This window comes from Orycteropus afer, unplaced genomic scaffold (assembly GCF_000298275.1).
Source record: "Orycteropus afer afer isolate SDZICR_OR568_19922 unplaced genomic scaffold, OryAfe1.0 scaffold00501, whole genome shotgun sequence".
Classification (NCBI taxonomy): Eukaryota; Metazoa; Chordata; class Mammalia; order Tubulidentata; family Orycteropodidae; genus Orycteropus; species Orycteropus afer.
Genome location: NW_006922088.1, coordinates 1,794,172 through 1,809,006, shown reverse-complemented (window position 1 = coordinate 1,809,006; position 14,835 = coordinate 1,794,172). Strand labels below are relative to the sequence as shown.

At 52.1% G+C, this 14,835-nt stretch overlaps 1 protein-coding gene across 1 annotated transcript; it reads left to right on the top strand.

The window, feature by feature from the left end:
* The first annotated feature begins 2,672 nt into the window (after positions 1-2,672).
* Positions 2,673-11,364, top strand: IRF5 (interferon regulatory factor 5). The gene is made up of 8 exons (XM_007955404.2): positions 2,673-2,870; positions 7,823-8,012; positions 8,399-8,463; positions 8,917-8,950; positions 9,100-9,369; positions 10,033-10,425; positions 10,514-10,632; positions 11,119-11,364. The coding sequence occupies exons 1-8, from the start codon at positions 2,676-2,678 to the stop codon at positions 11,362-11,364; spliced, it is 1,512 nt and encodes a 503-aa protein (XP_007953595.1). The 5' UTR covers positions 2,673-2,675.
* The last annotated feature ends 3,471 nt before the right edge of the window (positions 11,365-14,835 follow it).

The window sequence follows — 14,835 nt, the reverse complement described above, 5'->3', positions numbered from 1 at the left end:
CTTCCTCTTTGGGCTGGGGCAGAGGAGGGGTAGGCCTTTCTGGGCTACCCAGCTGCTCCCCTTCCCTCACTTCCCCTCCCCTCCCCATTGGGCCCCTGTGTGTGAGAGGGGTCATCAGGGAAGCTTGCCTTCCCCTCTGCAGTGACAGAGCTTCTTATGGCCCACCCCAATTGGCCGGAATAGAGAGGTGACTCTCACCCTCTATTCTAGGACCAAGGCCTCTCAGGGGGCTACATATACAGCAAATATAATGGCGGGTACCCAGTGTGACCAACGACACCCAATGTAAGAACTGAAGGGTGGCAGGGCTAAGAAAGTCAGAATTTGGTCTTGGGGACCCACTGTGGATTTTTGCCTGTCCCTCCATCACAGCTGGACCAATAAGCAGCATCATGATAAAGGGAGAAAAGATTGACGTTGTCAAAGATTTCATTTTTACTTGGATCCGCAGTCAATGCTCGTAGAAGCAGCAATCAAGAAATCAGATGTCATTTTGCACTGGGCAAATGCGCTGCAAAAGATCCCTTTAAAGTGTTGAAGAGCGAAGATGTCACTTTGAAGACTAAGGAGTGTCTTACCCAAGCCTTTGTATTTTCAATCACCTTATGTGCATGTGAAAGCTTGACAATGAATACAGAAGACCGAAGAAGAATTGATGCCTTTGAATTGTGGTGTTGGTGAAGAATACTGAAGAGACCATGGACTGCCAGAAGAATGAACACATCTGTCCTGGAAGAAATGCAGCCAGATTGCTCTTTAGAAGCGAGAATGGCCAGACTTTGTCTCGCCTACTTTGGTCATGTAGTCAGAAGGGACCATTCCCTGGAGAAGGATGTCATGCTTGGTAAAGTGGAGCGCCATTGAAAAAAGGGGAAGGCCCTTAATGAGATGGATTGACCCAGTGGCTGCAATGATGGGCTCAGGCACAGCAACGATTGTGAGGCTGGCACAGGACTGGGCAGGGTTTCATTTTGTTGTACACAGAGTCTCTGTGAGTCAGAGCGGACTCAGTGGCACCTCACAACCACAACAGCTCCCCCCCCCCCCGCCCCAGCTCACACACAGTGCCTCTGGTTTCCGAGTTGTCCGGTCTGGCCACTTTCATTTCCCCTGGAGTTGGGTGGAGGCTGGTGTAGAAAGGGGAACTGAGCCACCAGCCTTCCGAGGTCTGGGGGGTAGAGCTGGGAGCTTTCCCACCCTCTGGGTTCCGGCTCTTGGCCAATAAGCGGCTGGCCATCCCCTTCCCAGGTCCCTGACAGCTCAGCTGGCACAGTGCGGAGGAGAGGCTGCAGAGGGAGCCCCTTGGTGGTGGGAGAGGCCACTCAGCAGCCCCAAAAGATACTGCGCGGGGACCTGCAGGGAAGCAGGCTTGGTGCCCCAAGGCACAAGTGGGCCCGGAGTGGCAGAGGGAGACCCAGGCTGAGAGGTCATCTTGGCTAGCCTCCCACCCAAGACCGGCCTGGAAGCGTAGCAGGGTTGAGTACCGCAGAGGCAGGTGGCTTCGGCCTCAGGCAGCAGCCCAGTGTATGGCTGGGTGGCCTTAGTTCAGATAGTTCTGTTATCTTCGTCCAGTCTACCTCAGGGGAGGTGACTTGGTGTTGGCCCTGAACCTAGTCTCTTTGTGACATGGTGGTGCTTCAAATGTGAAGGATAGCTCCCCTCCCTCACCCCGTCAAATCATCCTTCACCAGCCTGGGCACCCTGTGTCCTTCGGCCATTCCTCCCTGACAGGCCTTCCTTTGGGGTCTGGTCCCTCCCCTCTTTCATTCTCCCTTCCTCTGTGAGTCACAAGGTGCTTGACAGAACAGACTGAGGTGGTATAAATAGCCAGGGTAGGGGGCAGGATGCTTTGAGTCTCTGGGGGTGTACTGATTGGTGGTTCTTTGGTCCAGCCCAAGGCAGGGTGTCCAGGGAGTGGGTGAGGGGTGTGTATGTGTGTGTGTAAGGATGCAGTAGGGAAAGTCCTATCATTGGGGAGATTGCTTGCCCACCTGGAAGGTAAATAAGATGAGTGGGCTATGCAGGGGGCTAAGAACCCCAAATGGCTTATCTCAGTGAGAAGAGTTTAGGGGTCCTTCATGGCACTGTGAAGTATGGGTGCTTGGGGGTGGGCTAATGGGCTGGGGTTCCCACTCACAAGGGGTGGGTGTTGGCACATGTCTTCACCCTTGGCCTCTGGGAATGTCCCCTGTCCATCCCTTCCCTATGCCACCCTCACTGGTTACCCCTTCTCCTTACTTATGGAAACAAAGATTCCAAGTAGGAGAAAGGCATGGTCCTTGGGGGCAGCTGTGTGCCTATGAATACACACATACAAGCACACCCACCACTCAGTTCAGTCCATAGCAGATGGACCTGTCCTGAGAGGAGGCCGTTAAGGACAGTTCTCTGGAGAAGGGGCAGCTGTTTCTTAAGCAGCCAAACCTCACAGCAGTTGGAGAATTGCCACCACAGCTAGGAAAGAACACCTGGCTGTGTAGGGCACCTACAGTGTCCACTACGGCTGTCAACCCCTTCTCCTTTACCCCAAAACCCAAAGCTCAGACACAGATGGTTGGAAGAGAATGCCAAGACCAGTTAGAGGGACCTCAGTGCCCCGGTCCATGGGGAAAGGAGTGTCCCCTAGTGGCAGATCCTCTGATACTCCCCCGCTTTCTCCTGCAGACCCCTTTGCCATGAACCAGCCTGCTCCTGGGGTACCGCCCGCACCCCGCCGGGTGCGTCTGAAGCCCTGGCTGGTAGCCCAGGTGAACAGCTGCCAGTACCCAGGGCTTCAGTGGGTCAACGGGGAGAGGAGATTCTTCTACATCCCCTGGCGCCACGCCACACGGCACGGCCCCAGCCAGGATGGAGACAACACCATCTTCAAGGTAAGCCCCAGACTGGGGGTGCTGCCTGGACCTCTGAGGCACCCCCTGCCCAGAAATTGACCCTACCAAGTCTCTTTGCGGCTGGGCCACTCTCCCAGCTGCAGGTGACCCCAGGCCTAGACTAAGGGGACACAGGCATAGCCACAGGGTATATCTTTTTCCAACCTGTACCTTGGAGCAAGGTGGGGCCCTTCCTGTAACCCATCCCCTGTCCTTATCTCATTACTTCATCCTTAGTACACATGAGTACATGTTCATTGTGCAAATGCCTTAGCCAAAAGATGACAACCCCTAATCTTAGCATTAGAGGCTAACCTGTGGATGTACTTAATATTATGACTATGTTTTCAGTTTTCTACCTGTGTGTATATGAAATGCAAAAAGGGAAGCAAACCATATATTCTGCATTTTCCACCAAGTATCAGGAGCTCTAATCTTCCAGTGGGCATGGCGTATACTAGGAAGGAGAGCTTATGTCCACACCACTCTCACCAGTTACTGTCCAGTCGATTCTGACTCATGGTGGTCCCACCTGTCTCAGTAGAACTGTGCTCTGTACCCAGTGGCTGATTTTTGGAAGTAGAGCGACAGGCCTTCCTTCCAAGGCACCTCCGTGTTGACTCAAACTTCCAACCTTCCAGTTAGCAGCCAAGCATGTGTAAAGATGGAGGAGGTGTCAGACCTCCTCATATGACTTCCCAGTGAGGGAGTGGAATCATTATTAGCATCAGCAACCCAAGGCTGATACCTATGAGGTGGAGGTCAGACATGTCGCCACCCTCCAACCTTCTACAATTCTGACAGTAGTCGTCTCTCCCAGGGCACTCTCTACTTTTCTGCTGGGTTTGATGATTCATTGCAATGGCTACAGAATCCACAATACTCAATTATGATGTTTATTAGGGAAGTAACAGGTTATATAGTTCAGGAACAACTCAGGATACAGTTCTTTGGTCAGGGCACTTCTTGGCCGTGACCACAGGCAGGCCTCTCTCTGGCACTCAGTCTCTCAGCCCTCAGCCCATTGGCCCCTTGACCCACTGGGCCTCTTGGGCCAGCCTGGCCTCTGCCCTGCTCAGTTATGTGTTACGGAGTTCTTTCACTCCACCAGTTAGTGCCCAGAGGCACCCTTCTCTGCAGGAAGCCTTCTGCCCAAAGCTTTCTCGCTCGGGGGCAGCGCACCCACTGGAACTGCCTTCCTCTGAGTTAGCAGCCCTGCCTCCTCTGTCATTGCTGTGTCTCACCGTCTGATTGTCTCCTGTGTCGCAGCTCTCTCTCTCTGTCTTCTGGGTCTAAGAGGTTCTCAGTGCAGGGATCTTGGGTACAAAGGAACATGCTCCATTCCCATCTCTTCTTGGTGGTAGCGAGGTCCCCCCTTTCTGCTTGTGGGGTGGCTCATTTTAAGCCTAGTGTGATGGTAAACCTGACAAATTTCCTTGTTAGGGTTCCGTATACCTTATTTACATTGTCCCCAACCCCGCAACAAGGATGCCATGCACCTTATTTACATTATTGCAAGTTGTCCAACCCCCTTATTTGCATCGCCCCACCCCATCGTTTGGTGGGAGTTACAGGACCGGCTAGAAGGGCTATATATAAAGGCAGTCCATCCCACTGCGCATAGTCACTGCACCACCCAGGGGTACCACTGATGGAGTTAGCACGGGGCGGTCACCCAGTCCCCGGGATTGGGACACTTGAAGTTGCTCTTAGTGTTTCACTGTAGGACCAGCACTGTACACTCTCTGTCACTTTAAAAAACCCAAATGAAACTCGTTGTTAAGTTGATTCCAACTCATAGAGACCCTGCAGGACAGAGTAGAATTTCCCCAGTGGATTTCCAAGGCTGAGTATCTTTACAGAAGTAGACTGCCACATCTTTCTCCCACAGAGTCGCTGGTCGGTTTGCACTGCCGACTTTGCCGTTAGCAGCCAAGCACTCAACCGCTGTACTACCAGGGCTTCTATTACCTTATGTATCCTGAATTATTCCTTAAGGCTCATTCTTAAGAGTTACTGGGTCAATCCTGGATAGAGTGGGAGAATGATGGGGAACAAAACTCAAAATCATATTTAAAAAAAAGGACCAGGTTTGCTGGTCTGATAGAGCCTAGTGGAACTCCTGAGACTATGGCCCCTAGCTGCCCTTCAGGTCTGGAACTGAACCTACTCCTGTGGCTTCCAGCCAAACTAAATAAAGACAGGCATATGAGCTGAACGTTTACATTAGGTAGACACACCCCTTGGAGAGAAAAATCATGGGAGAATAGAAGGGTTGTGTATGCACAGGGAGACAGCTCAGGGGGCAGGAGTGCATGGAGGGAAGGACACAGGGAAGAGGTAACTACGGGGAGGAAGTGGGAGGGAAGCTGTTGCATTGTGGGAAATTGCAGTCAATGTCATGAGACAAGGTGTATGTGAGCTGCTGTACGGAAAGTGACTTTGCTCTGTAAACTTTCACCCAAATCACAATAATAATAATAATAATAATAATAAATTACTGGGTCAAAGGGCAGGCATATTTTTAAAGCTTTAGGTCCATGTTTCTTACTCTTTATACTTGATCTTTATCTTTTCAAAGTACTTTTTAAAATGCATTTCTTATTTCTGAACAGGGAACACAGTCACCCAGTTGAAGATGAAAAAGGTGTAAAATGGTTTACAGGGAAGTCTCTCACCCTCCCTGTCCCCCAGCCAGCCTCCCTCCATGGAGGTAGTTACAAGTGTCTTTATCATTCCTGAGAGATGTTTATACCCAGATAAGCAAGTGCAGGCCTATCCTCTCCCCCGTGTTTAAGAAAAATGGTTGATGTGTATTTCTGTACATGGTATTTCTTTTTTCTGAATAACATTTGATTGTGTTTTTGGTGAAGTTTTACACAGCAAATTAGGTTCCTGTTTGACAGTTTTTATACAAATTGTTCAGTGACATTAGTTACATTTTCCATAATGTGTCAACATTCTCTTCAATTGTGTTCTGGTTGCTCAGTTTTCCTGACCCCTCATCTTTTCATCTTTAAAGTAATTGTTGACTTTTTAGTCTCATATGTGTGTGTGTGTGTGTGTGCGTGTACTTTCTCATTGTGATTTGGGTGAAAGTTTACAGAGCAAATTGGTTTTCCATTCAACAATTCACACACGTTTTGTGCCACTGTTTTCAGTCCCCACAATAGAACTCTTTCTCCGAGTTTACCATTTCCTTTCACCCTCTTTCCCGTCCCTTCCTGCTTTCTGAGCGTTATCCCTGGGCAGATGCTGCCCTTTTGATCTTATGTGGTTGATTGGTCTAATGAGTGCATACTTCCTAGTATTATTTATTGTTCACCTTATAAGCTTATCCATTGTTTGGCTAAAGGTGGAACCACAGGGCCAAGTTCAGTTCCCAGCCTGAAGGTTGTCTAAGGGCTGTATTCTCAGAGGTTTCACCAGTCTCCATCAGACCAGTAAACCTGTTCTGTAGATTAACTCATTGCCGAGTTGGATCGGACTCAGAGACCCCTCCTTGGGTTTCCGAGGCGGTATCTCTACAGAAGTAGATTGCCCAGTCCTCCTTCTGAGGAGTGGCTGGTGGGTTTTGAACCACCAGCATTCTGGTTAGCAGTCAAATGCCTTAGGCACTATGCCACCAGAGCTCCTGCTCTTTAGATTAAATAATAATAATAACAATTTCTTGAGTTTTTGGTGAAAGTTTACCCAGCCAGTTAGGTTCCATCTGCCAACCTCCACACCCCTTATTGGTGACATTGGTTGCATTTATCACACTCTGCCAACACGCCCTTTGATTGTGTTCTGGTTGCTCCATTTCCAGTGCTCTAGTTGCCCTCCTCCCTTACCGTCTCATCTTTGCTTGAGTATGTGATGACCTTTTGGTCTCATGCAGATGGTTTTTAAGTAGGGCACCTATCTTGTGGTGCCAATGTGCTATTTCGTTAAAAAGTGCACTCAGGGGATAGGTGCGGTCCTAGGTTTAAAGACTGTCTCATGGCAGTAGGCTCTGGGAGTCAGTCCTCTAGTCTTAACTGGTCCATTAGGTCTGGATGGTCTAAGATTTTGAGTTCTGCTCTGTACTTTTCTCTCATTCTACTGTGGCCCTGATTAGAATGGTCAGTAGTGGTAGCTGGGCACCATCTAGTTCTTCTGATCTCAGGGTAGATGAGCCTGTGCCCTTTATAGGCTGTTAGCTCTGTAGACTAGTTTCTTCTCTGAGACTTTGGGTTCCTTCTTTCTCTTTGCTCCTGGTGTGCACCTAATAGTCTGGAGTATGTAAAGTGTAAAAAGGTCTTCCTTTTTTTTTGCCCAGTATTCATGTTATGGTTTAGCTATAATTAATCATTTAACCAGCCCCATCAATGCACCTTTAGGTTGTTTGGGTCTTTTGCTTTGACTAACAGTGGTGCAAAGAACAACTGTGTGTGTGTGTGTGTAGTTTTGTATGGATGCTTGTGTATCTGAATAAATTCCTTAAAGTCGAACTGCTGAGCCAAAGGGTAGAGACTTCACCAGTTTGCCCTCACAGTAGTAACACCAGCACAGAAGTGCGCCGCGTCTTCCTGCCCATGGGTATAGTGCTGAGTGCTTCATGGGCATTAATCCCTGTAGTCTTCACATACTACCCTGTGAGGTGGGGCGATGGGAAGCCTGAGGCAAGGACAGGCAAGTGACTTGGCCCCTGCACACAGCTGGCAGGTGGCAGATTCCAGACTCATACACAGTCCTGCTCCAGATTGCATGGCCTTTACCGACACGTTCCGCTGACCTCTCAGAAGTAGTATGTTGGTATGCCTGTCAGAGCCCTTCAGCTTCACGTGGCTTATTGGAACCCCGTGAGCTGGGGATGGACTGGTGGCAGGTGGAGGCGCTTGGCTGCAGGGCTCAGGTGTGGCTCAGATGACTCAGATGGGTCAGGCACAGGTGGGGGGCTCTGTTGATAGCTGTTTTCTCTTCCTGCTCAGGCCTGGGCCAAGGAGACGGGGAAGTACACGGAGGGCGTAGATGAGGCTGATCCTGCCAAGTGGAAGGCCAACCTGCGCTGCGCCCTTAACAAGAGCCGCGACTTCCGCCTCATCTATGATGGGCCCCGGGACATGCCGCCTCAGCCCTACAAGGTCTACGAGGTCTGCTCCAATGGTCCTGCACCCACAGGTAGTGTGCCTGGCCCTGTGGGTGCCAGGAAGGCCCAGGGCCCCTGCAGCAGGCAGTTGTTGGGGACATGCCTGCCAGGCTCTCAGGAATGGGCAGGGAATGTGTCATCTGTGGCATCAGACCAGGGCCCCAGAGCCCTATCCAGGGCATCTGTCTTCCTCACCCCTGCCTTTGTCCATGAGAACAGGGTCAGGGAGCTGAGTACCAAGGGGTGGCTGGACCCTTCTCCTCCTCCTGGGTTGGGACAGCTTTGGGGAAGAGGCCAGCCATAGCGGGAGCTCCAGGCTACCTCTCTGGCTGCCCAGGGGGCCCCCAGGGCTCTGGTGGCCTCCGTCCTCACCAGCTGACTCTTTCTTGTCATTTTTTTTCTTTCCCACACTACACAGAAGCACAGCCCAGTGAGGACTACACTTTTGGGCCAGGAGAGGAGGAGGAGGAGGAAGAGGAAGAGGTGAGTGGGGGCAGGAAAGTAGCTGCTCTGCTGTGGCCGCCCCCCTGCCCTGCTCTGCTTCGGGCTCAAGCAGCCCCATTGCTGCTGCCATTCTAGTAGCTCCTCCCTGAGTGGTCTCAGGATTCTGAATGGTAAACAGGGTCACCACCTCGCACCTCCCTGGGCTTTGCTGTGACAAGCATACACACCTGTGGCTGACTGGTCCTCCCACAGCTGGGCCCCGTAGGTACTACTGTCTGTAGAATGCAAGTGAGGCAACGGAGGCACTGAAGCTCTGATGCTGCCTAGGAGGACAGGGCTAGGGCTGGAGTCAGGAGCAGGCCCGCTGAGCTGGATGGAGGCCGGGCACTGCTGGGTGGCTCCCCTACCTGGGTTCTTTCCTCAGTATCACATCACTTTACGGCCTTCTCTCTCCCAACCTCCTGCTGCCTCCTCTGCCTGTCTTCCCATCAGCTCCAAAGGATGTTACCAAGCCTGAGCCTCACAGGTGGGTCTGGAGGTGGGGGTGAGGGATTGGTGTAAGGTACTGGGAGTGTGCAAGGGAAGCTGGGGAGAGGCCCAGGGCTGGGAGCAGGTGGACTTGGGAGAAAGTTCTAGAAGTGGCATTAACAGCTCCGCCTACCTCATCCTCCGCAGAAGCAGTGCAGCCTGGCCCCCCCATGGGACCCTATTCTGTACCCAAAGAGGAACTCAAGTGGCCCCCCACTCTCCAGCCACCTGTGGTGCCAGCCCCCGCTGCTCCAGAGCCCACCCTCCTAGTCCCTCCCCCTGGCAACCCTGCTGGCTTTGGGGAGCTGCTCCCTGAGGTCCTGCTGAGCCTGGAGCCTGGGCCCCTGGCCGCCAGCCTGCCCCCTGCGGGCGAACAACTCCTGCCAGACCTGCTGATCAGCCCCCACATGCTGCCATGTAAGGACTGTGGGTGGGCTGGGCAGAGCGGGCCTGGGGTGGTGGCGGGCTTCACGGACAGCGGAGGGTGGCAGAGAAGCAGGACCCCAAACCAGTTCATTCCTGTGTGACCCCCCCACCGAGAATCTGCACGTCCACTCCGGACAGACCGCATCAGAATCAACATTTTAACAGGATCTCCAGGCCCTTCTGATCTATATAAGGCTCACCTGGGGAGCTACAAGGGAGTGCTGCTGGCGTAGTGCCTAAGGCATTTGACTGCTAACCAGAAGGCTGGCGGTTCAAGCCCACCAGCCACTCCTCGGAAGGAAGGTTGGGCAATCTACCTCCATGGTGATACCGCCTCGGAAACCCAAGGAGGGGTCGCTATGAGTTGAATCGACTCCATGGCAGTGAGTCTGGCCTGGTCTGGGGATCTTGTTAAAATGTAGATTCTGATGCAGTCGACCTGGAGTGGAAAAGCAGAGACTCAACAGGGGCTCGAAACAGAGTGAACTGGTTTGAAGCCCTGCAAAGAAGGAAAGAGCGGATGTTCCTGGCATCCGTCCTTGAGGGGAGGAAGTGGGAGAGCTGGGGGGCAGGCTTGGCCGGGGACCTTAGGGGCTGTGGATGAGAGGCCTGGGCTCGCTCAGGAGCTGTGGGTGGGCTGCCCTCTGCCCACAGTGACCGACCTGGAGATCAAGTTCCAGTACCGCGGCCGGCCACCCCGTGCCCTGACCATCAGCAACCCGCACGGCTGCCGGCTCTTCTACAGCCAGCTGGAGGCCACCCAGGAGCAGGTGGAGCTCTTTGGCCCCGTGAGCCTGGAGCAGGTGCGCTTCCCCAGCCCCGAGGACATTCCCAGTGACAAGCAGCGCTTCTACACCAACCAGCTGCTGGACGTGCTGGACCGCGGGCTCATCCTGCAGCTGCAGGGCCAGGACCTCTACGCCATCCGCCTGTGCCAGTGCAAGGTGTTCTGGAGCGGGCCCTGCGCCGCGGCCCACACCGAGCACCCCAACCCCATCCAGCGGGAGGTGAGGACGAAGCTCTTCAGCCTCGAGCAGTTTCTCCACGGTGAGGCCCCACGTCGGCCCTCCGGCTTCCTGCCGCCCGCCGGGGAGCGAGGTCCTGGCCTCTCACTCTGCTCTCGATCTCGCGCCAGAGCTCATCCTGTTCCAGAAGGGCCAGACTGACACCCCGCCGCCGTTTGAGATCTTCTTCTGCTTCGGGGAGGAGTGGCCTGACCGCAAACCCCGGGAGAAGAAGCTTATCACTGTGCAGGTCTGCTGAGGCCTCGGCTTGAATACTGGGAGCGGGGGGTCCCCGGCCCCCAGCCCCCAGGGTGGAAGCTCAGGGCTTTCTGGTCTGTGGGAACTTGGTTGCAGAGATAATCAAGGTGCAGGCCTGCCCACATGTCAGCAGCCTTTGTGCAAAGTAGACACAGGCGTCCCTTCCTCCTGGTGGAGTCCTTGGCTGGTGGAAATGGTTAACGCTTTCAGCTGCTAACTTAAAGGTTAGAGATTTGCGTCGATTCAGGAGGCTTTGGAAGATTAGGCCTGGCAATCTACTCTGACAGGTCACAGCCATTGAAAACCCTATGAGGCACGGTTCTACTCTGACCCACATGGGGTCAATCGTGAGTCAGAGTGAACTCAATGGCAACTGGTTGGCTGCTTTTCTTCATGGCAGATGCAGTCCACCACCTGCCCCCTGGTTGATGCCCTCGTGCACATCTGGTTCTCCCTGCCCTGCCTCTTCTCCCCGCAGGTGGTCCCCGTGGCAGCCCGGTTGCTGCTGGAGATGTTCTCAGGAGAGCTTTCCTGGTCGGCAGACAGTACCCGCCTTCAGATCTCAAACCCAGACCTCAAAGACCGCATGGTGGACCAATTCAAGGAGCTTCGTCACCTCTGGCAGTCACAGCAGCGGGTGCAGCCTGTGGCCCAGGTGCCTCCCGGGCCAGGCCTCGGGGCTGACCAGGGGCCCTGGCCCATGCACCCAGCTGGCCTGCAATGACGAGGCTGCAGATAGTGACTGGCCCTGGCTTCCTGGTGGCTGTGAGCATTGAAGTGGAGTTGCCGTGGTCCAGTGGGCACCCGGCAGACTGCAGGATCAGCTCTGGGGCTCTTGAAAGTGGACTTGGGCTAAGAAGGAGGAGGAAGAAAGGCCTGAGCTCCAGGTCCTTCCCACAGAAGCCGAAGGGGAGCTGGAGACCAGCTTTTGTCTCCAGGGCTGCCGCCCCCGGAGCTGCCTCTCCTGGGCTGACTCTGTGCCTGGCTCTTGAAGAAACTCAGCTTTGAGCACCAGTGAGCATGGAGGAGCCCCCCCAACCCAGGGGCCTCATTGTACAGGGTGGATGGCCCCAAGGCGGCCCACTCTTGGGCCGGCCCCCGTTTCCTGTAGCAAAAATAGGCCAAGAGTGCTGTAAGGCTGGTGACCTGCCCCCAGCAGGGCCTCTGCAGAGCGTGGGCCTGATCTGGGGTTTCCCTAGTTTGAGCCTCACTACCTGATCCTGCTGCCTCAGCCAGGTATGAGCACTGATGCTTAAGGCCAGCTGCTGTCCCCTCCTTTGGAGCCCAAGAACCTGGGGTGCAAAGTGGAATTTTAAGTATTTTTGGATTAATAAATGTTAAAGAGACCCGGCTATTTTATCCCCTGGTACCAGATGCTGTTTTACGAGACCTTATTCCTGATGCCAGCTGGCCCGTGGTCCCCTGGCCCCAGCCTCCATCTCAGGGCTCTAACAGGCCCCTCCTCCCAGGCAGATGAGTCAGCTGGCTGGCTTTGCTTTTCAGAAATTGGACAGGAGCAGGGGTGTGGACTTTCTAAGGTGCCCACAGTCTAAAAGCCTGTCCAAATCAAGAATGGGTGGAACAGCATATTCCAGCTGCACTTGGTAATCATTAAATCCTGTTATCCTCATGTACATTCGTCTGCTGTTGAATGTGTTAGGAAGCTGTGTGGAAGTTGTAGCTTTTGCTTTGCATCTGGCCCGCAGGTGTGATTTCTAGCCTGAAGTGTGCACTTGTTTGAATCTTTATCGTGGGAGATTTTACGCGTTCACAGCAGGAGGGAGGAATGGTATGAAAGCCCTGGGCATCAGCTTCAAGTTCCCAAGTCAGGATCAGTCTTAGTCTTACGTAATCTGTGCTCCCACCCACACCCCCAACTGAGATTATCTGAAGCAAATCCCCGCCGTAACATTTCACGTGTAAATATTTGAGCATATATTATCACACCTAATACGGAGGCATTGATTCTTTACCAAATATTCAAGGTTTTAAAAAACTAAGAGAATGGGAGCAGCTTAGGGAGTCAAGGATCGAAACAGTCTGTCGCATGTACTGGATTTCCCTCCAAGTTCTTACTCCTTTGCGATTTGTTCTGCATTTTGTTTGCACCTAGATGTTGACTGCACGGTGGTTTAACAGTCTATTGCCTGTACAGTATCAACTGTAAATCAGTACTTAGATCTAGAATGGATTCTAGAGGCTTGATTGGACTCAGGCTTTTGTTTTGATGACGTATTAGTGGCGGTCTGGCTTGCTTCCATCTTGTTTGTTATAAACAGTGCTGCAATGAACAGGCTACACCCGAGTGGCCTGTGCTGGGGCTTTCTAGTTGGGGCCCACAGGCTACCGATGCTCTTGGTCCTGGGGGTGAACACAGCCCCTCAGAACCCAGTACAGTCTGTCTCCCTTCTGTTCCCCAAGCCTTTCTCCAAGCCGCCGAGTTCATCCTTGAGTCCAATCAAGTATTCTCTCTCAAGACTATTTCCTCTCACTCAGTTTTTCATTGACATAAAGAACCTAATACTTTTCAGTTTTCATAGAGCAGGAGAAGAGAATGGTTTCCCCACTTTTGCTAGAGTTGTATTCTTGGAAGACAATGCCCTCTTCTAGTGGCAAAAAGAATCTCAATTAATCAGGCATCTGCTTGTGCTGGTCACCTTGTTCCAGAAACTCACATCTTAACTTGTCTGGATTTCGGTTTTCATCTTTGTGAAATTACCCAGTCCAACCAGCGCCATACAAGGTAAACATGTACACTGCATTTGAAGTGCTGATGCCCTCAAAAGCTCAAACTCCTTTATGTCCACAGAGCCTACTTCTCAGTCACTGACTTTTATAAATATTCTTTTCAAACAGCACTTAAAACTTACAAGCGCTTTTAATAGTCTTGCTGGGAATAGCCCCAGTGGGTGATTAATGTTCCTGATGATAATGACCAAAATTTCTTGGTTAATCCAACTTTTGAAGTGAAGGGACAGATGATTCTGTGGGGGCTTATGACTTAAGTAAGGCAAATTGAGATGCATGGTCAGTTCACCTGCAGGCAGGGAAGATGCTCACTCTACTTCCACTAGACAATGTCATGCAAGAACATACCGTGTACGTTACAGTATTGGATGCCAAGTCCTTTTTAAATTAAAATTTAGGTGGTGTTTTGGTTATCTAGTAACAGACATACCACAAGGGGGTGGCTTTTACAAACAGGAGTTTATTCTCTTACAGTTTAGAAGGCTAGAAGTCTTGAGTTCAAAGTGCCAGCTCTAGGGGTTGGGTGAAGGCCCTTTGGCTTTGGGCTTCAGCTCTGCCTCTTGCTACTGGCCCACTGATGCTGGAGGCTACTCTTAACTCAGGCAGCTGTTGACTGCTGAGGATGACAAACCCAAGGCTGGCAAGTACAATGGCACAGTCCCAAGATTATGAAACAACACAGCAGGCCACTAGTTCAAGTCCAGAAACAGTCCTAAGATCAGCAGAGCCAGCATGGTAGGCTGCTGAATGAAGACTCAGCTAAATGCAGGTTCCAAGCATGCCAAAAACCTTGAGACCTTTCTCAAAGCTTCTCCTTACATACTGGAAGCAGACCACATCCTTGAGGTAGCTACTCAGCTGCTCACAGTAGATTCCACCATGGAGCTGATGGACAATTACAACCAGCTGCCCAGCCACTCAAAACGCGGGGGGGGGGGGGGGGTGGGGGTGGGGGGCAGCCAAGCTGACACACAACCTTAACTACTGTGGGTAGGTGGCCTTGCTCAGCCAGTCATAAAGCTGCTTCAGACGAGCTCATCTTATTTTTGCCTTCCCTGTATCCAAGTTAATGTATCTACCCTCTAGTTAGTTGTTTACCCACCCTTCTCCACCATCCCTGGTAACCACCAAGTATCTTTTGTGAAACCTTTTCCTTGACTTTTTACAATAGTGGTCTCATACAATGTTTGTCCTTTTGTGATTCATTGCATTCAACACGTCCTCTAAGGTCACCCATGCTGTGCTTTGAGGATTCATCATTGTTCCTTAACGCTCTGTACCTTTCCACTGTGTGGTCACTGGGCATTTAGCTCTTCCATCTTTTTGCTATCGTGAATAGTGCTGTGATGAACTTGCATGGGCACATATGCTCCATTTTACCATCCCACCAACAGTGTATGAGGGTTCCTGTCTCTGCACATCCTCACCAGCATTTTTTTTTTTTTTT

Bases quoted from the DNA above. Each gene is read 5' to 3' on its own strand.
- IRF5 (XM_007955404.2), top strand. From the start codon at position 2,676: ATGAACCAGCCTGCTCCTGGGGTACCGCCCGCACCCCGCCGGGTGCGT. The intron at 8,464-8,916 runs GTGAGTGGGGGC...TCTTCCCATCAG, and splicing joins AGGAGGAGGAAGAGGAAGAG to CTCCAAAGGATGTTACCAAG. The intron at 9,370-10,032 runs GTAAGGACTGTG...CTCTGCCCACAG, and splicing joins CAGCCCCCACATGCTGCCAT to TGACCGACCTGGAGATCAAG.